We start from the raw sequence: 25,012 nt of genomic DNA on the forward strand, positions 1-25,012 counted from the left end.
GTGAGCTTTTTGGTATCATAATTTCAAAAAGTAAAACATCAATACTTCAATTTATGGGTTTGTATCAAGTTATAATGTTATACCTCAATTGCCTAATCCATCAAAATTGTGGTGCTAATATGGCACGCGCAAATCTCCCCACTCATCAACACGCCATTCTAACTCATTAGTGTTATATTGGTATGACGTTAGTGCTATTGATGAATGTTACATTTTTATGATTCGCCTCAAACCCGAAACTCCCTCCCTATTTTTTGGATAGGGTATATATCCCTCCCGTTTGACATCATAGGAATATGAATGGAATTTCATTGAGAATAAGAAGAAATTAAATAAATAAAGATAGAAGTATAAGTTTTATAGTTGAAAAAGCTTTATCAGTCTTTGTTTTATGAGCTGAACATGCCAACATGGCGACTGAGACACTGAACAAAACCTCGTGACGCCCGTCACTCATCAATTTGGCACTTTGCGAGGTCCTTTCTCTATCTCTCTCTCACTCCATAATATTCCCTTTCACTGTTCCCTCCCTACCTACCTTCTCACTTCTCTTTCTGTGGCGTCTCGATCCCGCCTTTCAACAAATATCTCTTTTGATACATAATTCACGTATTCATCAATTATCAGTTGATAAATAAACACTAATCCTTCTCTCTTTTTCTCTTTATTTTTCAGTCTGAGCCTAATTTTTTTTTAATAATTATCACATTCTTTCTCGATCGGCCACACAACATGATCTGAGACTGAATCCAAGGTGAAACATTTGGCTCTGAGTTGCTGCTTTATTCATTTTTTCTTATTTATTTACAGAAATAAGATTGGAGGATTTGTTTGATCGGATTAATGGCTCTGTTTGGTTACCGAGAAAATGTGTGCAGACAATGAAAATGGAACAAAGTTTTATATTTTTATATAAAGGAAGCTGTGACTCTGTAAGTGAAGCCTAAATGTGAAAATGAGGAATTTTATTTTTTAGAATTTTATATGTATTTTTTTTACTTTGTTGGCACAGATATTTATGGTCGTTTCTTAAGCTTATTTATGCATCTTTAATTTTCCAGACAGTAAATTATTCGCTATTGTTAATGTCTTATGCATATTCTTTATGCAACCTCCAGCTAAAGAAAAAAATATTATGCCACTGGTTTTCAAAAAACAATGTTTTTTAATTTTATGATTTTTTTTTTCTTTATTGGGTTGGGATGATAAAAGTGCACTAGAGGCCTAGAGCAAATAAAATATTTTATTTTAATTTCATAATAAAATCTTTTTCGTTTTCCCTCTTGCTAATGGGTTGTAGTACCTGCAGGTTAAAACTGATGTGCTATGTATCATTCAGAGAAAAGTAGGCTTCTATGTAGTTTTGAGCACACTGAATTTTTGGTGCTCTAAGTGAGGACAGTGACTGTAGTAACTACTTTGTGTGGTTGGCGCCTAGTAGTAATACACATAGCAAATGCTTACATACGAGCAAGACCCGGATGTTGTTAGGTGGGGTCTTCAGCTCTTTGATGGTGATCCGTATTCAAATTGTGGGTATGGTGGGACTATTGTCCAAGATGATGCTAATTATTATCAGGGTCAGTATTTTAAGGAAGATATGTATGATACGGATTGTAGAAATATAGAATATGATGAGCTTATTGCTCTTCAAGAAGAATTATCACTACTTGCATTAGAGGAAGAGCCTGGATCTTCACCTGAAGAAGTAGAACATTTGCAAGTGTCTGTTTTCCCACAGGAATGGCAAGAGCAATCTATTGGAATTTATGGCCCTGGTAAATGCTAAGTTGAAGAGTTTGGCATTATTATCTTTTGGTCTCTTTGGCTTTGGAGTTTGGGTGCTTTGCTTTGGGTTGTTGTGTATATTTCTTTTGCAATTTGTAGGGCAGGAGAGTGGCCAGGAAGAGGTAGATGATGCAGGGCCTTCTAGTTCATGTTCCAGCCCGGATGAAAAGTCATACTATGGGGATGAGTGGTCATACTCCCTAGAGCTGACAGACGAATATACTTTTGATGGTGAAGTAGGAAAAAGGTTGAATCTGATGGTTCCCGTCCCTGTAAGTGCAGCATTATTGGTGATAATTATGACCTTAAAAAATTGCATGAAAGTGTTTTGTCTTTTACACTCCCTCAGTTAGGTTTTGTGGACCTTTTATGTTTTTCATTTACATATTGTTGATATATGAAGCTAGTTATATATTCTGCACCTCATTTCACTTGAAGAACCTGCTTGATTTTTTGTGAATAAATTTGTGTATGTGGACTGTGGTTGAGGACTTGAGATAGCATGCTCTTTCTGCAGCATATTTCTTAGTTTTGGTTGCAATTTGTTAAATGTTGAAAACTTGAAATATTGCCCATGACACATGTTTCTAATGTTTAGTTTTTCCCGTCCTCCTTTCTCTCCTGAAATTGTTAAAGAGTCAATCCCACTGTGATAAATGCGATAATTTAATTTCGTTATAAGCCTACAAATGAAACAGTCAATTAGATATGGTAGATGGTGGTTGACCGGGGAACGGATCATATATGCTAAATTTTTGCTTTCTGAGAACAATATTCTTAGTCAAATTGTAGTTCATACTTTTATGTTCCTTGCTGGTTTTGTGCAGCATGTTCCTAAAATTAATGGTGATATACCCTCGGTAGATGAAGTAACTTTAGATCATCAAAGGCTTCTGGACAGGTGTTGTTTTGTTGTTCTCTGTGGAATGTTTTGTCGAGTATTTCCCCTATTTTGCCTCCATTCATTCATTAGAAGTTACGTGCCTGCTAACTTTTCTGCTGCTACAGAAAAGATTTCTATTTCCAAGGTTGTTGGCAACCTTTGGAATAACTGAATAAGAGCTTATTGGATTAATGACTTATTGAAACTTACAATGCACAATGAAGTCACAATTGGGATAAAAGGCTGGGGCATCCATAACTTTTTAGCTTCTTGATTTTCTGTTTTAAATAAATCAATAAGTTACAGTTAAAAAGCATGACTTTTTCTTGCAAGTTGTTTGACTGCTGTTTCCTATTTTGTGCTAATATTTTATGTCGCATATCTCAGAGCTTGGGAAAGGCATTTTCTAAATGAGCATCCAAGTTGTCCATATAAAATCCTAATTAATGGACTTACTCAAGTGTTGCCAAATACAGTCTAAATATGTATGTGATGCTGGAAATAGTTTTCTTCTGTAGGTTGCAGTTATATGGGTTGGTTGAGGATAAGGTCCAAGGAGATGGTAACTGTCAGGTTAACTTCTTTCACTCTGAACATATACACAACCTTGGGTCATGGTTTTACATAGTCTTATCTTTAAGGTCACATAAGCCTTTGTTTACTTACTTTGGATGAGTAACTACTCCAAAATATGTATCTTAGATTACATTTTTTATTCTGTATAATCATTTAATTTTCAAAGAATCATATTAAGAAATTTAAGTTTTTTAATTGGCTTTCACTAGGGGGTAAGCTAAGTATTTTCTTGTTCCAGACTCACGTTTTTCTTTCAGAATCTGCAGCTTCATAGATGTCTTATTTGTCAAAAATCAGATGGCCTGCATCTTTTATCTTGTTTAAAATCTAATTGGCTTAATATGTTTTATTATTGTATGGATATGAAATCTAGCATGATTCTGGTTGTAGGACTTAGTGCTTGTTGAATTGTTATTATAATAATAATAATAATCATCATCATTACCAATATTACTATTATTATTTCTATTATCAATATCATTACCATTATTTTTATTTTTAAGAGGTTAAATGATGAAGCACAATTAGTTGTCTGCAGTAAAGTACAAATACCATATCCGTGTGTGAGTCTTCGTAACTAATGTCTCACATTGTGCTTAGAATTTGTGAATCTATCACAATTTATAATACATTTATGCCTCCACTATGTTTAACATCTACAAAAACACTTGTGTGAATTTCAAATAACAAATCAGACAAAAAAAACAAAGAAATTTAAATAACACTTGTTCATACTCCCATAGCTGAATCAGGAAGGTTGTAAATAATGTGACATTATGTGCCCCAGCTGTTCTTTCACTTTTATAGTAATACTTAATCAGCTACTTTGAATTGAAGCACATTTGTTTCACCAAGCAAGCAAGAAAACAAACAAATAAGGGACAGATTGCTTGTGGTTAGAAAAGGAACTATTTATTATTTGGTTCAGCCACTGACTGCCCTGTATGTGTGGAAACTAGCTATTATATATTATGGTGCTTAATATAATTTATGCATGTTGTGATCTCTCATTAATATTGTAATATTCCCAGTTTCGCGCTCTATCCGATCAATTCTATCGATCTCCTGAGCACCACAAATTTGTGAGACAACAAATTGTAAACCAGGTTGGCTGTCTTTTATTCTGTATTTGTGTACCAGTCTTTTAACTATGACTTTGAGTTTTACTGGTATTATTTGTGGACTTGTATTTTGATGTCTCATTGCTGCAATATCTTGAATGATCAGCTTAAGTCATACCCAGAGATATATGAGGGATATGTTCCCATGGCTTATGGAGACTATTTGGAGAAGATGTCCAAGTATTCATCTAATCCTTTAGTTGGCTTCATCATTTGCTTTTTGGGTAAAATTTGACCTTGCTTAAATAATCATGTTTAAAAATAGGAGTGGTGAATGGGGCGATCATGTTACTTTACAAGCTGCTGCAGATTCAGTATGTTTCAGAAACTTCACTTTTGTTTTCTCATAATTATGATAGGTTTGTAGTCAGCTTTTTGTTTTATGCTAAATCTATCACTTCAGCTTGCCAATTATCTTTCCCTCTTGAATTTTGCTACTGGTTTGAATATAGTATCCAAGAGAACAATGTCCTCCTAACTTTGTGTACCACTTTAGTAGGTGAAACTGTGAGTATCCAATGGAGGACGTTTCAGGGCCTTTAGGCTTCTATGCATCATAAAGGTTTAATTGGTATTAGCTATGAAAGTGAGTCTGCTGCCCAAGTAGCAATTCTAATACAAAAGGATGCAAGTACAAATTCAGCACCAAAGGAACAAAAATGCTTTGTTTATCATACATAATTTATGTAAAGTTTAACTCATTAGGCTGCAAAATTCAAATTTTTTCTTTTTTCAAACTTGTTAGGTAGTATGGAACTGAACATTTATGCATAAGAGTAAGTTCTAAACTTTATGAGTTTCAAGTTTAAATAGTTTTGGGGTTAAATTGTGGTCCAGGATGTGGGAAAACTTGCATGTGAGCAAGGATAAAAATATCGGAAATTTCTTAAATATTGGTACTCAAATTTATGGATATATCGATTTCGGTAGATATCAGTGTAAAGAAAGTTGAGTTAGATTTTGTTCTTTTGTTGGTTTATTGTTGATTAATTAGGATTAGTGGATGAGTTTGATCTAATTAGGGCTGAATTTGGTTTGACTTCATCTTATTCCACTTTTCCTTCCCAAATTTTGAAATTTTTTATACAATTATGCCAATATGCTACCGATATTTTGTCGACATATACAGATATTCTGCCGATATATGTCGATATATTGTCGACATATATCGATATTTTGTCGACATATACCGATATCAGAGAAATATCGATTACAACCTATTTAAATATCGGTGGATGAAATTACGGATATCTCGGCGTATTAATCAACAATATCGTGGATATTTTCATCCATGCATGTGAGCATAACCTGCTGTTGGACTTGATGTGATGTGATGATATTGCATTTAGGACAAGTGTGGTGGACAATTTAAGTTTCGGTCTAGTGGTGTATGTTACATGCTGTGCTCAATGTTCCAATTCCATTCAAATTATGCTTATATTTACTTGGATTATGCTGAGTTTGATGGATCACAATTTACACATCGAATAATATTATTAGATTGTTTGATAAATCAGCTGTCCCAGAAGCTCAAACCTCTTTTATGTGCTTACATCCTTCAGCTCCTTGGGAATATACAATGTATTATATAACACAAGTTAATGATTTATTGCAGTATGGAGTTAAAATTTTTGTCATAACATCTTTCAAGGACACCTGCTACATTGAGATTCTTCCTAATGTTGAAAAGTCGGAACGAGGTACTTTAGTTATTGCTTTGAAGTTCCTCTCCATTATTTCTTACTTTCCCTCTGTGTTCAATCTGGTGGTGATGTCTTCAAAGTCCACGTGAAAAAATTAAAAAAAGCATGCTGTTTTTAGTAGCAGGAGAATACTTCCTGTGGCTTATGAAGCAAGGAATATCAACAAGTTGGCAGAAACAGCTATAACTTGGCAGTATATTCACTAGGCTGGTTGTACCCACTCTTGTAGAAATTTCTTCCCAGTAAGAGGATACGAAGGCACCAAGCTGCCTGAAAGAAACTCGTGTTTTAATCTTGAATTTGGTTCAATTTAGTTTTGAACTATACCATAATTTCAAGACAATCCATTCCACTTTTTCTGAATAACTGAAGAGCTAAAGCATTCCAAGTGCACCTATTCACAGTCCAACTGAATTCAATTTTAAACCACTCGAAATCTGTTTAACTTTCAAAACTCAGCCCAATTGATCTAAGCACGTGAATTCAGAACCCTTTTTTATGTTTCTATAATACTTTTTAGGGTTTTGTGCTCATTAATTTTTGCTTAATTCAAATACTGATTTTTGTTCCTATAACATTAGTGGAGGATTTTTTTTGGGTTCTAGGGTTCTTGTGGACGTGTAATGTCACCTGATGCTTAAATGTGTACATTCTCAAGGAAGTCCTAGATGTAGAGTGTAGTAGACCTATGTGCGGGCTCTATCAAACACCTTAATGAGTCCTTTGTAAGAGCTTGTATATTTCATTATTTGTTTTATTAGAAATCAAGTATGTGGTGAGTCTGGTGACTTTTCTCCCACTGCCCATAAATCTAAGGGTCCTTTTGACAACACGCATTGTCCTTGGGGATGGCACATGGCTGGTTCCACTGGTGGCCTTCAGGCCAAACCAAGTTTTTAAGGCAGCATCCATGACTAGAAGTTGACTGCTTTTGCTTAATTCACATTGACTATAATGGAACTTGTGTACTCTGTTACCTCTAGCCTTGTTATTGTAAAGTAGTATTGATTATGTGTCTCATATTTATTTGTATGGAGCCACTTTGATATATGGAAAAATATGGGTGGTCCCAGAAAAATATGGATGCCACTTTGATAACGAGTCAACACTGTGTTTCAATTTCTTCACAGTAGTTTCAGGTTTGGATGGTAGGATGCTGAGTTCGCTAAAATAATCATCATTGAATTGAAACATTGTGTTGAATCGTTGATGGAAAATATCATACCCATTTTCTTGCTTAAATTTGGTTTGCCCGCAACCTGCAATAAACGTTTGGAGTGAATTTTAATGTTCTGATGCATATTCTGCAGTAATTTGTTTGAGCTTTTGGGCAGAGGTGCACTACAACTCAATTTATCCTGAAGGAGGTAAGACTTCATGTTGCTTATTTTTCAACATTTTCCATTGCATATGTTTCTTTGATCAAGAAAATGAAATTATTGTATACTGTGTGCGGATGCGTTTTGGTATCAGCTTCCAAATCACAATTGAGCAATTTTATTCGTTAGGATCTTTCAGTTTATATTCATAAGGAAGGGAAGGATGGGTTAAGAAGCCAAAGAATCACTTTATTTTGCATGGCACTTGTATTTGGTGATGAAGGTTAATTGAATGGACTAAAATGAGGATATAATTTGGTTCCTTATTGGCTTTTAAAGTATTCTGAGAAACCTTAACCTAGATTTTGAAATCCCCTAATTAAGTTAGAGCAACAAAGAGAATTAAGGAGTGATGCTATTGCGACCTCCAAAACTACTCACCCCATCCACCATTAAAAAAAATTATTATGATAATTATAGCCTTCTAAAATTACCTAAAATTACATGCTTAGGGTGCTGCAATGGATAGCAGCGGCCATGGCCGCTGCCATCCAAAGCTTAAAAAGAAAAAAAGGTAGGATTAGAGTTGAGGTTATTTTAGGAATAATTGAATAATATAGTATTGTTTGGAATTTGGTGGGGGTGGAATAGTGGTTTTGGGAGATGGAAATAGAGGCATTCTTATTTTAGATATCCTTGACATAAGATAGATCTATAGAATCTCATTTAATATGACTTTTCATTTTGGCTATCAAACGTCATTTGCTCTTTCTAAGTATGTTGCATACTTAGTTGCCAATTTTAAATCTCACGGAAAATTCTTAATTTTGTCCAAGTGCACTTTTGTGGGGTTTCTAACAAATTTAAAAATTGATGTGTGTGTGCGTGTAGATAACTTCTTAAGGATGGTAAAATATCCATTCCAAAGTTCATTTCTGTGGAAGAAGATTAAACATTATTTGTTATTGTATGTCTTTGGAAAACTTGAAATTCCAAAATTTCCCTCTTCTGCCCAAGTTCTACATGTTTGAACCCTATCAAGCTAGAGTGCATTCATTCATAGCGCCATTTTAAGTTTAATTAATTTTTATTAATATTACATTACAGTTTATGAGCATTTTATAACTTGTATGCAATTTTCTGAGTGATGTGACTACTTAGTGGTATTCTATTTATTTTGAATATAGGACGACAGAAACACTGACTATCTTGTAGCCATTTTCTTTTAATCTCATGAACTATTTCTGACATCCTATCATGTATGCTTTAAATCAAGATGTGCCCACATTTGAGACGAAGAAGAAGAAGAAGAGGTGGATGTTACGTAATAAGCTCTTGGAGTCCCCAAATGAATACGAATGACTGAATGGTAATGACAGACTTTCCTCCTATATTGTTTGTCTATAACCTCTTGGAAGAATATTTGACACTCTGACTACCTCTTTTTCAGGGTTCTTTTTTAATGTGGATTTTGAGGACAGATAACATGCCAATGCATAAATGCTGTTATGCTTAAACGTCTTGTACATGTCCTTTGATGGAACTTCTCTAGTCCACTCATAAATAAAATGGTGTAAAATTTACATGCAAACTTTTTACCATCTTGTTACTGGTTGCTGACTCAGTGACTCGCTTTCGGTTCCATTGCCCCCCAGACTCCAGAGTATCCTATTTGTGCAGAATTATTCTTGGCTTGAGCATGCAAGTTTTTGTAGTTGCATGATTCTGGAAGTTTTTTATTGTGAAATTTATTGAGAAACCATGTTATCAATATTTATTATAAATCAGCACTTCTGCAGAAAGGAAAATTTCTTCGGAACGTGTAACTCGGTGGCCGGGCATATATTTTAATGTGACCTATTTTAATTAAGTCTTGAATCTCTTTTCATGCATTGATGTCATAGTAAATTTCATTTGTTGTCTTTTATTTAGAGTGCTGCTATATGTACACTCATATTTCTCTCACTACACACCCCTTTCTCATTACACATCTTTCTAATGTTTTAAATTTTGTAATTTCTCACAAAATACCTCACATTAATTACCAAACTATCCCTATTACCTTCAAACTAATTTTATTTTAAACAACAAATTTTCTCACTAAACACCCATCCTATACTCCTAAACCCCACCATCACATTCCACAACTCCCACCACCTGTGATTATTTCTCCCCAGAGCTGTTGACATTAATGTAGTTGGAGTTGCCGCCTACCTTAGTTCTTTATTCAACGTTTTCAGTTTTTCTATCTAATTTCAATTGTTCAATCTTTTCGAACACTTTTTTTTTCCTGTTTGAGATGATTTGGATTGCGGGTATTTACGATTTAGGATTGCAATTTCGAGTTGGGGGGAATTTGTTTGCGGGTCGTTCGATATTGGTATGCCGAACCAATTAGGTTCATTCGGCAACAATTTGCCGAATAGTTTAGGTTCATTCGGCAACAATTTACCGAATGAATTCTGCTAGTTCGGCAAAACATGACCGAACTAAATTTATGAAGAAAAAAAATTTGTTTTGAAAAATTCAGCCTTTGTTCGCCGAATGAATCGCGTATTATACATCATCTGAAGAAGAATAAGGGACGAATAGGCTCTATTCATTAAAACTAATATATTTGTAGACAGAGTTTTTTTTTTTTCAAAAAATATGGGTTATCCACTTATCCTTTAAACTCTTTTCAAATTGTGTCAAATGTATCATTTTACAATTAAGTGAGGGGGTGTGTAGTGAGAAAAATATAGGTGTGCATATAACAGCATTCTTTATTTAATTAAGGAGTTATCTTCTAGTGTAGGGAAGTCCCCTTGTGCAGTATTATGGCACACTAAGTATGTTTGGGAGAAATTTGGGATAGGAGAGGATGCACATTGTAAATCATCGTCCATCACTTGGGTTCTCATTGAAATAGAATCATTTGCTAATGTTTGTGTGTTGATATTATATTTGTATTCAGCACGATGTTGCTTTTAGAGGTTAAGTTTAAGAGTATTAGTGTATCATAATATCAAGATAAAAAATAAGGATCAATTACACTATAGTCTATAGGGTATTTCATTTTTTTCTTTTTTAAAGGTTAATTAGTAATTTAAAGCGGGTTATTGGATAATAAAATGGGTATGAGTGAATAAAATTATGTGTCATTAGATTAATCTATGAGGTTTTATAAAACAGTTCTTATAATTAATCATTTATATTAGTCATTATGACTAAATTATTTCACTAAGTTGTTATTGACGACCAAAATCTTTGGTCCATAATAGCCAAAATATTTTGTAAGGGTTATATTTTCTTTTCAGATTGTGGACTTGAAGTGCATAATTAATAATTAACCTAATTAATAACCCAAACTATGAATCTGGACTATTAATGATGTTCATTTTTATCTGAATATGTAATCTAGATTCAAATTTGCAAGATAATCATCATATATTTCCAGACTGTCAACCTAACCTTAGCATCTATCCCTAACCTTCTTTCCTCCAAAGGTTTAATTTCGTAGCAAAAGTTTTTTGAGCTTTCAAGGAAATTTTCTTTAACCTATTCATCTGAATTCCGAGTTATATGATTTAGTCATGCTATTGATCAGTTTCTTGGGTTTAGACTTAGCATAGATTTTCAGAAAAATTTTCATGTAAAATTAGGATTCAAGATTTGAGGGAAGTTTTTCAGAATCTCATTTTTTTCTCCGTTTAGTTTTAAACAAAATGATCTGGGAGTTTCAAAGAACATCTTATAGGCTTTCGAAGACTAGTTTTAATTTTGGCTTTCATTTGTATGTAAAGTCAAATAACAAAAATTAAAATTCAGTCTAAATCCGGATTTAATACAAAAAATGAAAATCTAACTACCAAACAAAAAGACAGAAGGCAAATGGACTTGGCAGAAAACACAGTCAATTGAGTTGGTAAAAATGTGATTTGCAATTCTGCATGGAACACAAATGGCAGGGATGCATATATGACACCAGAGAAGATGCCAATTTACCATTCAAAAATCTAAACTACTGCTCAACATTGCACCATATGAACGAACCATACAAGCATGAGAGATAAATGGCAAGCTAGATTTCAATTCTACTATTTTTTAGTACATCGGACGAGATCGGATACATCAAATGAGATCACTGTGTTTATCTTAATCCGAACTCGTTTTATTGATATTTTTTTCACTACTCGCTCTCACTACCTGGGCTAACTTCTACTCTTTCTTTTCATCATTCGCCTCGGTTTCCTCTAGAGTTTCAGTCACCAGTCGCAGCATTTCAACCTCATCAGCAGAAAATTCCATATCGAAGTTGGTCATAATCAGATCAAACTCAAAGGGTAATGGCAAGAATTGGCCTTGAGTACCCCTAGAAGGAGTACACTGCTTCTTGATCAAATCCTTATTTTCACAAACAGACTTCTCGCTCCAAAAACTCGTAACATGATCATTTGATATTGGATGACAAGAAACATTGCGATTTGGACATACCAAACCCAAACTCGTGCAACTTGGAGCATTTGAAGGGGTACTAGAAACAACACCATTTCCCATGGCCGCGACAATAGATGGTTCAGCTTTTTGTAAAACCCACTCTATTGTTTGGCCATGGGTTTTGGTACCAAGCTCACTAGTGAGCTGGAAGATGCGAGCAGCGCACACGGGTGGTAGGCGGACACGGGGGTTGCCACGCCTAGCAACTTTTCCATGACCGCCTTTTGCGGCAGCTTTGCTTCTTTTCGAGGCTATTTTGGGTGACATGGGTTTTGTTAGGGCCGCTGTCTAGCGCGATCTGATAATGTTTTCCGAAAGAGTTTTCTAGAGTAGTCAAAGAGAGTAATCTCCAAATTAATTTGCTCTAACCCTATTAGATTATGTGCAAATATATATAGGACAACCGGTAGTCGTTCTCTTTTACAGACCAATCACATATTGACACATATTAACTTGCGGAGAAGAATTGAACATTAAGGAAAACCAAAAAAAAATAACACATGTCAATTTGTGATTGGCTTGTAAAATAAATAACTCCTTATACATATGAATTTATTTGTATAGATATATAGATATATATATAATAGATGTAAGTTTAATTTGTTAATTCTGGCACAACTTAATTGGAAATCTTTATTGCATGTTTGTGTAATCTGCGTGCAACTTTCTTGTCCTGTTCAATTTTGTATTAAAAATTTAAAATCTTAAATGCTTCATTCTATTACAAATGGTAAGTTTTCATGCCAAGCCACAGAAAGTGGTGAAAATTTAATTCTTACTTGTAGGTTTGATTTCTTGCCTGTAAATTTCATTTTTTCATGCAATGTACATGTATGTGGAAAATGACAACGCATGGCAAACCCAAAAAGGTAAAACGCAATGCATGAGTTGTATTTTTACTTTTGTCCCTAACTAACAACCATTTATGAGTATAAGTCGTGTGTTGTGAAGGCTTGGCTACTACATTTTTTTGTTTTTAATTAATCAGGGCAGGAGGTGGATAACAGTCAAATCCTCACTGTCAGAATAACGGCCAAATTACGTTTAAATTTCTTATAATTTGTCTTTTTTTTTTTTTTTTGAGAAAATTTGTCAAGTTTCATTTTGGTCCTTATAATTTTAATTGTATCAATATTGTTCATGTAGTTTCATAATAGTTGCAATTCGAGGACATATTCTTAATTTCACCAATTTGTTCAACGAAAATAACACGTGAAGTGCAAGAGTGAAGGTCTCGCTTTTGGGTAATGGGTACACACCACATATTATTTTTTGTTAGTTAAATTGATGAAATTAAGCATGCATGTACCATTGAATTGCAACAATTAATTAAGAAACTACAAGGCAAGCTGGCACTATTAAAATTATAAAGACTAAGTGAAATTTGATCCAAATTATAGGGACTAAAAACGTAATTTGGCCAACGATAAACGCTCTACTATTGAAGTTTTTTTTTTTAATTGAAATTTCCTTGCTTGACTACAATCGATTTTTTCATTTTTTTTTATGAGTCAATTTTGAAAATTGGCTCTGGCTCAATATAGACACTTAATTGTATAGGTCATTTATGGGATCTACAAATACAAAATTCTTTCAAAAGCATACTCGAATTAAGATTTAACTTGAAAAGCATACCCAAATTCATGGTAGTCAATATTTGTACATTTGGTATTTCACCATTCATACATTTTGGAGGCTTTTCAAGAAATGAACTAAACCAATATATTTTATGTGTCTGTTCATGAAATTCTGAAGTAGTAGTGGTTGGCTTCTTCCCTGTTTTTGCATTAAGCATTTGACCAACACTTTGATGTGTTGAACGTTCAAACTGGGTTGGTCTCAAACCCATGCTGGATCAGTTTAGCTCCCTCGTCGCTCAAGCTTGGTCATGTCTATGAAAGTAAACCAGCACAAGGAAGCCAACTATATGAGTATAAAGCCAATAGTTTTATCTTTCCAAGGTTGTTTAAGGTCTCGTTTGACGCTTAGGATTGGACTGGATAGGATAATGGCACATAGAAATTATTAAGGTAATTCAGGAAATGAGAACACTTGTTTTTAGGTTCTGAGTGCTGTCCAAACTTGCTATGTAAATGAGGTTCTGGTTTGATTGACTTCCATAGTCTGCATGGATGCCTTACAATTATCAGAAGATTGTCTTGGTTTTTGTATCCTTCACCACTGAATTAGCTATACTCTGCAATGAAATTCAAAACATTAGCTTTGAAAGATTGTCTTGCTCTGTGCGAAACGTTCATAAAATTCGAATAGTTGCACTCTCGCGTTCCACTCCAACAAGCCATCTTGAAGAGAAGAGAAGAGGGTGTCTAAAGTGGTGGGTGAACCTTCACAGGAATGGGCTGAAGCTACACCAGGGTACAACCCCAATGACATCGACCGTGAACAGAACTCACACTTACTCCCAATCCAGCACATTCTCAATTACCAATTGTGTAAAGTGTCTAGAATCGATTGAAGGTGTGGATGATGGTACTTACATAAAGGCAATTAAGATGTTTAAGGATGTGAATTGTAGGGAGATGCTTATGAGTTATATATGGCAATGTCTGCTGAGAAAAGATTGCTTTGGTTGGCTAGCTTAGAGTGATGCTGCTTGAAAGGTTGGTTGATACAATCTTTGTTTCTCACATTTACATGAATATATAAGTAGTTAACATTGGTCTTGCCTCGATAGAAATATGCAACTGATTTTGTGAAGTTAATATCCACTCCCTACCAGTAAAATGGGTGGGAAGCCAACTGGTGGAGGATAAGCCCATGAGAACCATTTAAAACAAATAGAAACTTGAATCCATCAGTGACAGGATGTTTCCTGTTTATATGAAAAGAATGAAATTAGACAGCTTAAATGAGTGCACCATATCCATCAGCATCAGGATCGAAGGACGCAGATCATTCGAAGAATAATAATGACAAAATGGTTTTCTTGTAGTGTTTTGAGGAGTGCCATTAGCCCCACTTTATATATATTTCAATTTTCTTTTGTTCGCACTTCCCTTAGAATTTTCGTTCAAGATTCTGTTAAAAATTGACTCAAATGGTGTGTTTTATGTAACATACTCTTAAATAGAATTGGACCGAAGTTGTAAATTGCAATTGAATCATAATCTAAGGAGCAATGCGAATCAACTTTTTTAGGGGGGCAAAATGAAATATGACTCAAAATTCTAGGGATGTGGGTGTAATTTTCCCCTAGGTGGGAGCCCATCACTATTCTTTGCTAACTCAGCTCAACTTCTCCATTTAACTTGACATCCAATAATGCTAGAAGTCGGGTTTGGATTGGCTTGTTCAAAAGTCATTAATCCGTAAAAGGTCTGCTTAACTATGACATAACCCTATTTGCCTTGGCACGGAGACTGTTAACTTTATTGGTTAAAAGCATTCATCCCCACACTTCCCCTCTCCTAATATCGTTTGGTAAGAAAAAAAAAAAATACCCTATTTGCTTTATTTTATTTTTTTTCTAGACTTACATCGAAGAAATTGAATCATAAATCTAACCAAATTCTAACTTTTATCCCTACCACCCTCACTACTTGAATTAACCCCAAGAGACTGAGTACCTTATCTGCCTTTTGCAACATCAGTACTCTCAATCTCTCATTAGGAAAAGGGCGTGAATGGAAGACGTTTGAAGTAGAAGCATTACAGCTTAGAATAGACAAAGAACGATTCATTAACATGAAACCCGTAAAATTGGTCCAAAAAAAAAAACATGAAACCCGTAAAATAATTCCAAGCAGACAAATAAAATAAAAATTTCATATCAAATTCCAAGTGCCATGCTATTATTACTTAATATTCATATTTTATATAGGGCGACTCATAAAAATGATTTAACTCTGGGTTCATATTTTCTGCACCAGCAGTCCCGCACAGGCAAAAAGGTAGGGCAACTACATGGAAATTCAAAATTGCAATCACAACCACCTGCAAATTCAAATTTCAAGAGCTGAAGCAAACTTGAAACATAGGTCAAGTTTCATGGCAGAAATAAACCTGTAATTGTAAAGAATCATATTGCCAAGACACGCAAATTTAATTGGAATCCTTCATGTCTATCAGCATATATGGCTAACACTTCATAAACAAATTATGTCAAATGGTTCATTATTTAATACATCGTTCATCTTGGACACAAAAAGTCAAACATATAAAGGAAAAGGAAGAACAAAAACAAAATAAAAAGGAAGCGGCTTTGATACCAAATAACCTCACTCAAAATATAGGTTTACTACCATAGACCTCTCTTGCTTTAAGTACATCAGCCACCGTCTTACCAAATAAACCTCAGTCAACTATAGGTTTACTAGCATAGACTTCTCTTGCTTCAAGTAAATCAGGACAATAACGTTTTGACAAGGTTTCAACTTGTTCTGCAAATGACTTGGTCCCCTGCTCACCAATGTGTTTGACCATTTGATTCCATCGCTTTCGACATACATCTCCAGACCTGTGCTCAACCACATTATCCCAATCAACGTCTTCCATACAGCAAGCATCCAAGCTATCGAGAGCACAAATTAAGCGATAGTCATCAGTATCAGCCCACAGACCTTCAGCGACCAAAGGTGATGATAATTGGTAATACCACTTCTGGCAGCAAGTGGCATTGCTTCTGGTGGACAATGTATCACTAATTGTCTCCCAGCAAATATTATCTCGCAGCATGCCATGCTTGGATTTTCTTTCTTCAAAAGCCTTAATACGCAGATCCATGTTCACTAAATCAAATAAATTCTGGTACTCCTCTTGGGACCAACGTCCTTTCTTCTTATCTGGCAGTTTTATTCTACGCCATGTATCCTTGACATGAATTCTATGTTTGCCAAGTGCATCAGCCAACGTTCTCCAGTCGGCTCCATGTTTTTCATGGAACCTTCGCACAAGTTCATACAGTTCAGGGGTCCAAGTACTACGTTTCTCATCTCGCTCAAATAAAATATGGGCACGATAATATATACTCTGATAAGGCCTCCAAGGTAAGGCTTGCCCAATTTTCTTCCAACAACCTTTGATTTCGGGGTAGGATTTACAACGTAGAACCATATGCAAGCCTTCGTCACCTAGGTTGTGTTCCTTTATGTATCTTAAAACAGCCTCCTTTACAAGCTCGTCTTCTTCTTCTGAAAACCACTTACCTTGTACTAAGCTCTTTTTCTCATCACTTGGGTCATCAAACGGTGAAAAGACCTCCACATCATCAGCAAAACTTACTCTCTTTGATGCTTTTTTCGGCGTAGAATTTTCAGAACGATCAGAACCCCCAACTTTTTTTAGGGTTCTTAGGCTTCCTTTATCTGACTTGGCCTCTTTCTTTTTGTCTTTGCTGCAATCCTCTATATTAACATGTTTCTCTGACCTGGCCTTCTTTGTCCTTTTGTTACCATTTTCTAAATTAACGTCCTCCATGTTTCTGTTGCAACTCTCACCTCCAGTTGCATGTACATTACCGTCATTCTCTAAGAACTCGTTTTCTTGAGTTCCACTGCTTTCAATGCCCAATTTCCCAGCCACAGATTTTTGCAATTCACTTCCTGAATTATTTCCATGGTTTCTTTTCTTTTTCTTCTTCTCCTTAAGTGCAAAACCACCCTTCTCCATGATTTGCCCAACTGAATGCTCACTTTCTACTCCAGCCTCCCCATCAGTCATGATGTTCTGTAAAGATTCATCACCTGCCTTTTCCCTCTTTTTTTCCTTCTTTTTCTTCTTTTTCTTTTTATCACCTTCCTCGTTCATGTTGGCAACATCTCCATATTCAGAGCATTTAAACTCAGCTGCCTCACCCATTTTGTCATCCTCAAGGATTTTCATTCTCTTCTTTTCATTACCTGTAAAGTCAACTTCTTCCACCATTTTTCCTTTGGATTTTTCCCTATCATTCATGAGCTCCTTTTCATCAGTCGTGTTCTTCTTTATTACTATATCACCCCCTTCCTTTTCCCTTTTCCTTTTCTTTTTCTTTTCGGCCCCTTCTTTTCCACTGTTCATATTAGTTCCACCATTCTTGTCAAATTTCTGCCCCTGAACTACCTCACCCATTTTGTCCCCACAGACTTCAATTAAAGAGGAATTTCTACCAAGTTCATCCTTCTTCCTCTTCTCTTTGTGCCTTTTCTTCTCTTTTCTTGCTTCAAACTCCAAATCTGTCCTCTCCTCTTTTCCCATATGGGTTTCTTTCAATCTTGAACAGAGAAAAAAAATAATAAGGTAAGTAGTTTTACTTGAAAAGAAAGAACATAATATAGGTCAGTACCCAGAGAAAAAGGGTCATTGTATTGCTGGAAACACCTATGCAATGTCATTATAACATGTGCATGCGAAGACTGCATTTCCGAAAGTGTATGTCTGTCAAGGGCCAGGGCCACAATAACATCCAGATTCAGATGAAAATGCAAATGCTAATGATCTATGATTAGAAACCATAACAGAAACCCCCCCCCCCCCCCCCCCCCCCCCCCACTTCAGAAAGTGGGAAGTGACAATTAAATTCAGTAAATAGAAGAAAAAATATGAGGGATTAAATGACAATCGTAGGTAGATTAATGAACTTCTACATGTTGGGCTACCATGTATCAATAAGAGTTGGAACTTTTACACAAGTTGCCTATTACCATTGAGGTAGCATCTGAAACACTGACCAAGTGGCCAACTGTCACGCCTCAAAAATCATCAAATGTGAGGCAAGTAATAGAAAATATATACCAAATTGATTTTAGCAGAGTGGGAGCTAATATTGACTTAAATATAATAACTATCGACCTAAGTATATATTGTGGACATGGACAGTCAAGAGAGTTCAATCTTACACTCAAAATTAATATTTCAAAATTCCAATTAAAAAATTTACCCAAAAACGTATATTCAAATCCTTCATTTTAAATCCCTCCACCCTAAGAACTAAAGTAATAACTAGGGATGGCATCAGGGCAGGTCGGGGTCGGGGGTTGCCCTGACCCCGCCTCTTTTTTTTTCCCTATCACATTTATGATTTTTAATCATGTTATAATGTTCAAAACGAAAAGCCACATGACATATTTGAACCAAAGCCTGTATCAACAAGAAAAGGAAAAAGTAAAACACCAAAACAAATGCAGCAAAATAACAACAAAACCGCCACCAACATCATCATCAAGACAGAGAACCAAAATTAAACAAAAAACAATAAAACATAAAATTCAAAGAGAAGCAGAAGCAAGCTCACCGAAACCCAGAAAAAAAAAATACAAACCATAAACCCATAAAATCAAACTAATCAACAATAAAAATTTAGACAAGGAATCACCAGAAATTAAAAAAACCAATATCGAAGGAAAAAAAATTGATGAAAATCACCAGAGATTGTGAGAGGGATCCCAGAGGCAGAGACCGAAAGAGAGAAACAGAGGAATCAAAACCCCAAATGCAACTCGAAAAAAAAACAAAAAAAAAAAAAACAAAACAAAACCTAAAAGTCAATCAAATCTTAATTAATAACCGAAATGAAAACCAAATTGAAAAAGAAAAATAAAAATAAAGCAAACTTACAGAGGGAGGTAGGTCTGTGGGCGGCGACGGCGAATATGAGAGGAGGAGGTGGGCGGCGAAGTTGATGGGAGGAGAGGTCCGAGAGGAGTTAGGGATTCTCAGTCAGTTTCTGTCGAGTTAGAGAGTAGAGACTAGACAGTCGCTGTATAGCCTGTACTACGTGTAAATATTAAAAGAGCAAATTACAATTTAATATCTCAATTTTACTTGTTGTTTCAACTTAGTACTTCAACTTTGAAAATTTGTAAAAAAGTACCTCAACTTTCATTTTGTGTCAATTTAGTACCTCAACTTTGAAAACTTACAAAAAAGTACCTCAACTTTCATTTTGTGTCAAAATAGTACCTCCGTTAATTTTTTGGTCAAAATTGCAGGGGTATTTTCGTCTTTTCCTTAAATTTAAAAAATAATAAATTTTTTTTTTGAATAAAAAAATTTCCCCAGCCCGCCCCCACCCAACCAAAATTGAGGGACGGCGCTGGGTAGGGCGGGGGGGCTTGGCGGGGGGGAGGGAGGTGGGTCAGGGCTGGGTGATAAGGGGAGGTGGGTCGGGCTTGGGTGAGGGGGAGGGGGTGGGTCGGCACTGGGTTGGGGAATGGGGTGTGCGGGGTGGGGGCGGGTTGGGCTGGGGGGTGCGACGGGGCTAAGGCTTGGGGGAAGGGGTGCAACGGCGGCAGGGGGTGGAGGATGCGACGGCGCTGGGCTTGGGGTGAAGGGGTGCAGGCGGGCTGGGGAGGGGTTGGCTGGGAAGCTGGCTGGGTAGGGACGGGCTGGCTAGGTGGGGGCGGGCTGGGTTGAGGAGGGGAGGGGATAGGTGGGGGAGGAGGAGAGGAGGGGAGGGGAAGGGCTGAGTGGGCCGGGGATGGGAGGGGGATGGGGGTGGGCAGGGGGGAGGGAGGTGGGTCGGGGCTGGGCGGGGGGAAGGGAATTTTTTTTTTTTTTATGAAATTTTTTTTATTTTAAGAAATTTTAAGAAATTTTTTTATTCAAAAAAAAAATATTATTTTTTAAATTTAAGGAAAAGATGAAAATACCCCTGCAACTTTGACAGAAAAACTAACGGAGGTACTTTTTTGTAAGTTTTCAAAGTTGGGGTACTAAATTGACACAAAATGAAAGTTGAGGTACTTTTTTACAAGTTTTCAAAATTGGGATACTAAGTTGAAACAACATGTAAAGTTGAGGTACTAAATTGTAATTTGTTCATATTAAAAATATATCTAGGGTTTTTTTTTTTTTTTTTCCAAAATTCACTTTTTCAACTTTGTAGTTTCAATTATTATGACTAGCCTCTCCGCACTGGCTTACGCGAGTGTGAAGCTGCTTTTTCTATTTTTATTTTTATTTCGCATACGTTAATTTATTGGCATACTATGCACCTTTGATGTTTTTTTTTTTATAGCTAATTGATTGGACCAAATTATCGTTGCACTTTGTAGTAAATATTGTCACTTGTTTAGGCATGGATTAATTGAAAATGCAAAGCATACCATTCTTTTCTAGAGCTGAGAATGCATTTATTAATTAAATTGATTCAAATAGTACTCATAATATATGTGCAAGTGAGCAATAAAGTGACTATTAATAATAATGTTGTAGGAAAATCACCATCTAAATTATGATTACATTGCTTATGAGAGACACGTCATACGTTGTTGGGTTAGAGCAAAACTTCTTTGTACACCATATTTTTGGTAAAAATGCCGTTTTCACCAGCTATTGAGCTTTTTTTTACTTGAACTACATAAAGATGTTAATTTGAAAGAAATGTTACCCAAAAGCAAAATCATGATCCAATTCATAAACTCAACTACTCCAATAATCTACCCCCTCATCAAGTACTGAGATTCAAGCAAAACGTTATAATATGCCTAATCACGCCTGTAAGCTACATGTATCATGTAAACCAAATATTTTTACAAATTTATATTTTTTCCTACTAAATATCAAGCACCGTATCTGCAAGAAAAATAATACCTCAAAACAAAGAATAGTAATAACACAATATCTTACCACACTCCTCCTTCTCATTTTATATATGTAGATGATAAAAACCAAGTTTAATATATATTTACATAGCCATTTGAAATTAAATTGTATATAAAAAATAGAAAACTGTAGGGATGTAACTTGATAAAATGTATATAAAAGAGCAATTTAAAATAAAATGCTACACAAAATAGTCTCAGCAGCATGATGATCTTTAAGTGTAGAAACATAAATTCCTCACTGAATTACACAATAAGCTTAAAAAAAGTAAACATCAGCATTAGTTAGTAAATCGTAATTTGTGATGATCTTGTAAAATATTAACAAAATAAAGAGAAGAAATTAATGCAAAAAAATTATGATTAAAACTATACTATAGTCTAATTTGAAAGAAAAATTAAAGGAAAGAAGGAGCAGCAAAACCTCAGTGCATTGTAGGTGACGAACATGCAGAATTATCTAAGATGCATAACTCTTCTCATCTCTCTCTCTCTCTCTCTCTCTCTCTCTCTCTCTCTCTCTCTCTCTCCTCTTCAATGCTTGTAAGAAAAAAACGACTAGAAACATACAGTTCAAAAATTTCAATCAACACATGACATCAATTAAAAAGTAAAAAATGAATTGTTTAGGTAGAAAAGCTATCCTTACCTCTAGAATTTTCAGGAAGCTACGTACATATGTTATATAGGAGCAAAAGACTACCAAAGAAAAAGAGAAAAAATATGATTCCATTGTTATTATTACATAAGTGCAGGTGTAATATTGTGGACTTCCTCTAAAAACATGTGAGACTGCAACTTGGACATCAAGATATTGAGCTGTAGCCATGTCTATGTAAATAGAACTACAATAACATAATTTTAAGATAAATAGGGGCAATGAATAACGAATCAACTTATGTAATCTCACCACTTCATTAATGGTTGAATTGAACTTATTAAGGGAAAGAACACATGTTGTTTACTTTTGAAGCCACCAAAACAACAGTTGATAGTTTGACTCAGAAAACAATGTCTTTTGCATCATAGCATTGTGAGACCTCAACAAAAAAAAAGAAAGAATAAAAACAACAGACTTACATATAGGCATGGGACCAGTTTTTGCATCAATTCTCATTTCAACATCGTCATTTGCTACATATTTCTTAAGTTGTTATCAAATAAAATCCTAAATGAAGCTTAAAGAATGAAATTATTTTGCAGCAGATGAGATTATAAGCCCCAAATCAAAATCAAATCGAAAGAGAAAATGAGTGAGAACTTAATACCAATCTCCCAAAATCCCACATCAAAAGCACTCTGAACTTCTTGCTAAAAAAACTCTTTGGGCCTAGGGAAATTGAAGTACGCAGACTGTACCAAAGAAGATTCATGAAGTCGACAGTCAAGTTAGCATGTGGTGTCCCTTGCAAATTACAGAAAAATAAAAAAGTAAGAATCAAAACAAATAAAAGGAAAAAGTATAACAAAAAGATAACCTCTCACTCTTGGTCATTAGACCACTTCATTGTTCTTCAATATAGGACCAAAGGGATAGAAATTACTGATATGGAAAATCCCTCTCTCTCTCTCTCTCTCTCTCTCTTTCTCTCTCTCTCTCTAGATATATATATATATATATATTTGATTCCTCTTTTATTTGTTTCTCAAAGTGATTAAAATTGAAGTGGTCTGATTCTTTCATTTTTTTACCCCCGCTGTCTTAATTGGTAATGCAATATATCAAATCCAAATATAAAAAATCCAAATATAAAATAATAGCAGCAGCACATCTTGTTTATCAGTTACATTTCATAAGGAAAATATCAATTACATTTCATAAGGAAAATAAATTGCCCAAACGTAGAGACCAACCCAGCCCCGTTGCCTTAGAATTCTCTGTTTCTTCGCCTAAAAAACATGTAAATGCTCAAACATTAAAAAAAAAAAGACAGAAACTTACATGGATGTTTAGAGGAGATGACCTCATCCATTTGTTTACAGCTTCATCCATGTAAGCTGTAAACTTACATGGATGTTTACAGTGAAACCTTTCTCAACTTCATCCATTTGTTTAGAGAAAGGCTGTTGGCTAATGAGGTAGAACAGTAGAGAGGAGCGTGGGTTTTGGAAGCGGTTTATTTGGTTATCGGAGATTACAGAGGAATGATGTTGGATGAGAGTTTGGGAGAAAGTGGCAACTGTTTTAGAGGAGCTAGTGAGTACGTGGTTTTTTTTACTTTCGTTTTTTAAAATTTTAGCAGTAGCTAGTTTTACAATTTTGCCCATGTTTAATCAAATTGGTTTCAATTGATATTTTAATTAATAAAGGGCATCTTTGGAATTCCTGAAAATTTCACCTAGGAGAGGTGTTTGCTTTATATATATAGATTATGATTTTGTAGTTTATAAATTGTTGAAATTTAAGCACATCTTAGCATTTTTGTTCATCAAATTATCAAATTTGTTATGTTTTTGGTCATGTATTTTACAAATTATTTTGATTTTAGTCATGTATTTTACATACCATTAGTGATTCAATGACTAATTTAACGAATTAATTGACAAAAATGTTAATCTTTAAATTGCAACGATTTGTAAATTATAGAACCAAAATCTTAATGATTAAAACTACATGGACCAAAAGTGAAATGCGCGTGACACGAAACCGACTGAGCGCCCCAGTGACCAGTACCAAGCGCTCGGCACTATTCACTGAGTGTTGGGCAATTACCACTGTGCAACAATGGCTATTTGAAACTGCATAAAAATAATACTTATAAATATATTATATTTCTTTCTTACATAAACATGTCAAAAATTAATGAAACTAACATAAAATATAAAATTCAAACTTATAAAGTCACATCCACTCGCGTTATAAAGTAAAAATGACTATCTGTCCAGTTTCAACAAAAAAAACACGCTGAGCGCTCAATACAAAAGACATGGAGGCTGTTATAACGTAGGCTTATTTGTCAAATAGTTGACCTATAGGCTCTCACATCTTCAATGTGAGACTTCTCTCAACACGCCCCCGCACATGTAGCGTCATTTAAGCCTAACACGTGAACAATTTATATTGGGTGACGTAGGAGCACATGTGGCCATTAGGCGCATCACGTGGATAATCTGCTCTGATACTATGAAGAATTAGAGCATCCAACCCAAAACTAATTGGCAATGGGTGGAGAGGCCCAAGACTTATAAGCACATATGTTAAGTTCTAGTTTTCCAATGTGGGACATTGCTCCACATTACTCTCAACATATAGAACATTAACTACAACACCCACATGAAGCATCATTTCTCTCTCTTGTGGGACACGCATCTTCAAAAACCTCTCTCTTTATCTCTCCTCCCAACCAGTCAGCTCCCCCTTCTTGGGCCTTCAATCGATCCACACCTTGCCCGATGCCACCCTAAAAGACATGTTTAGTTTGTATAGTAATATAATCAAAATTTGTTGGTTAACCAGAAGATGGGTCTTGCTATTTTCAGCCCAATACGAAAGCCCAGTGGAAAGCTTAAGCACCTGGCGCAGGATTGCATCGGGCCTAAAAGCAAAAGGGCCTCAAGGGTGGTTCTGGAAGTAGCAGATGGGGAAAGTTCTGGAACGTCC

The 25,012-nt window shown here is 35.3% G+C and overlaps 3 protein-coding genes across 5 annotated transcripts; 1 reads left to right on the forward strand and 2 right to left on the reverse strand.

Moving 5' to 3' along the window:
- The first annotated feature begins 629 nt into the window (after positions 1-629).
- LOC147298851 (OVARIAN TUMOR DOMAIN-containing deubiquitinating enzyme 12-like) lies at positions 630-9,260 on the forward strand. Of its 2 annotated transcripts, XM_086244546.1 has the most exons (12): positions 630-754; positions 1,310-1,778; positions 1,888-2,060; positions 2,616-2,689; positions 3,190-3,244; positions 4,279-4,353; positions 4,475-4,548; positions 4,634-4,682; positions 5,984-6,068; positions 7,382-7,438; positions 8,667-8,759; positions 8,841-9,260. In XM_086244546.1, the coding sequence occupies exons 2-11, from the start codon at positions 1,457-1,459 to the stop codon at positions 8,750-8,752; spliced, it is 1,050 nt and encodes a 349-aa protein (XP_086100672.1). In that variant the 5' UTR covers positions 630-754; positions 1,310-1,456; the 3' UTR covers positions 8,753-8,759; positions 8,841-9,260. The 2 variants fall into 2 exon arrangements, 1 of the variants encoding a protein (XP_086100672.1); XR_015122351.1 differs by lacking the exons at positions 8,667-8,759; positions 8,841-9,260 and having other exon boundaries at positions 4,634-4,727; positions 7,382-7,411.
- A 2,330-nt stretch (positions 9,261-11,590) lies between these two features.
- LOC147298852 (transcription factor TCP16-like) lies at positions 11,591-12,136 on the reverse strand. The gene has a single exon (XM_086228786.1). It carries the CDS (start codon positions 12,134-12,136, stop codon positions 11,591-11,593), a length of 546 nt encoding a protein of 181 aa, XP_086084912.1.
- Positions 12,137-15,887: 3,751 nt separating this feature from the next.
- On the reverse strand, positions 15,888-19,559 carry LOC147298853 (myb family transcription factor). Of its 2 annotated transcripts, none has more exons than XM_086248690.1 (2): positions 19,424-19,559; positions 15,888-18,080 (listed from the first exon to the last, which is right to left on the reverse strand). In XM_086248690.1, the coding sequence occupies exon 2, from the start codon at positions 18,062-18,064 to the stop codon at positions 16,184-16,186; it is 1,881 nt and encodes a 626-aa protein (XP_086104816.1). In that variant the 5' UTR covers positions 18,065-18,080; positions 19,424-19,559; the 3' UTR covers positions 15,888-16,183. The 2 variants fall into 2 exon arrangements, with proteins under 2 accessions (XP_086104816.1, XP_086104824.1); XM_086248698.1 differs by lacking the exon at positions 19,424-19,559 and adding an exon at positions 19,232-19,394.
- Positions 19,560-25,012: the final 5,453 nt, after the last annotated feature.

The sequence above is a fragment of the Dryas octopetala genome, chromosome 1, assembly GCF_963921425.1.
Source record: "Dryas octopetala chromosome 1, drDryOcto1.1, whole genome shotgun sequence".
In the NCBI taxonomy this organism is placed as follows: domain Eukaryota; kingdom Viridiplantae; phylum Streptophyta; class Magnoliopsida; order Rosales; family Rosaceae; genus Dryas; species Dryas octopetala.

Bases quoted from the DNA above. Each gene is read 5' to 3' on its own strand.
- LOC147298851 (XM_086244546.1), top strand. From the start codon at position 1,457: ATGCTTACATACGAGCAAGACCCGGATGTTGTTAGGTGGGGTCTTCAG. The intron at 2,061-2,615 runs GTAAGTGCAGCA...GGTTTTGTGCAG, and splicing joins ATCTGATGGTTCCCGTCCCT to CATGTTCCTAAAATTAATGG. The intron at 3,245-4,278 runs GTTAACTTCTTT...TAATATTCCCAG, and splicing joins AAGGAGATGGTAACTGTCAG to TTTCGCGCTCTATCCGATCA.
- LOC147298853 (XM_086248690.1), bottom strand. From the start codon at position 18,064: ATGGGAAAAGAGGAGAGGACAGATTTGGAGTTTGAAGCAAGAAAAGAG.
- LOC147298852 (XM_086228786.1), bottom strand. From the start codon at position 12,136: ATGTCACCCAAAATAGCCTCGAAAAGAAGCAAAGCTGCCGCAAAAGGC.